Below are 649 nucleotides of genomic sequence, written 5' to 3'. Positions count from 1 at the left end.
ATATACAGTGGAATTAAAATGACTGAAGATAAATACCCCGGCATCTTTGAGATGTCGATAACACGACTAGATTTCGTAAACATATATTTTGAAATATATATATATATATATATATATATATATATATGTACATATATATTTATATACATATGTATATATCTTTCTTATTTTTACCCTCACTCTCGCTATATATCTATCAATTGTTGACACATTAAAGAGTCTCTGAGGCGGTGATCTGCGAATCAGTCATTCCGTTGGCATAACAACTGGCTGCCTCTCTCGTCTTGCTACAACTGCAGTGATCTCTCGAAGATTTCCCATGACTGCCGGCAACTCGTTCATGATCTGATGGAATCCTGGGAGAGACTGCGGCATCCTTTTGGCAACCTTTCTCGTGACCAAAGAAAGCAATTTGATTTGTCATGCTCATATCTTTTCCCTTTCCAGCGTCGCTAGTGGTCCGCTCCACAGTTGTGTCAGTTGTGCTTCGCTTGACACATGGAAGCTTCTCGACTGACTTAAAGTCCTTCTCATTCTGCCTGGCCCTGTCTGAGAGCGTGACACTTACTGGGCCACTTAGAGTTCTTGCAATAGATTTCAGAGTGACTGTGGATTTGTTCGTGAATTCTCTGAAAAGACTCTTGTCCTT

The 649-nt window shown here is 40.1% G+C and overlaps 1 protein-coding gene across 1 annotated transcript in view; it reads right to left on the bottom strand.

Moving 5' to 3' along the window:
• Positions 1-211: 211 nt before the first annotated feature.
• Positions 212-649, bottom strand: part of LOC147468396 (putative peptidoglycan muropeptide transporter SLC46) — a 2843-nt gene continuing 2405 nt past the window's right edge. Inside the window, exon 7 of the mRNA XM_086554427.1 lies at positions 212-649. This exon is cut by the window's right edge and continues 64 nt beyond it. Within this exon, the coding sequence (XP_086410553.1) occupies positions 212-649 (438 nt within the window).

The sequence above is a fragment of the Penaeus japonicus genome, unplaced genomic scaffold (assembly GCF_977035675.1).
Source record: "Penaeus japonicus unplaced genomic scaffold, GWHDUDI00000001_assembly GWHDUDI00000029, whole genome shotgun sequence".
Classification (NCBI taxonomy): Eukaryota; Metazoa; Arthropoda; class Malacostraca; order Decapoda; family Penaeidae; genus Penaeus; species Penaeus japonicus.
Note: the sequence above shows the minus strand (reverse complement) of the source record. Positions and strands in the feature narration are given on the sequence as shown.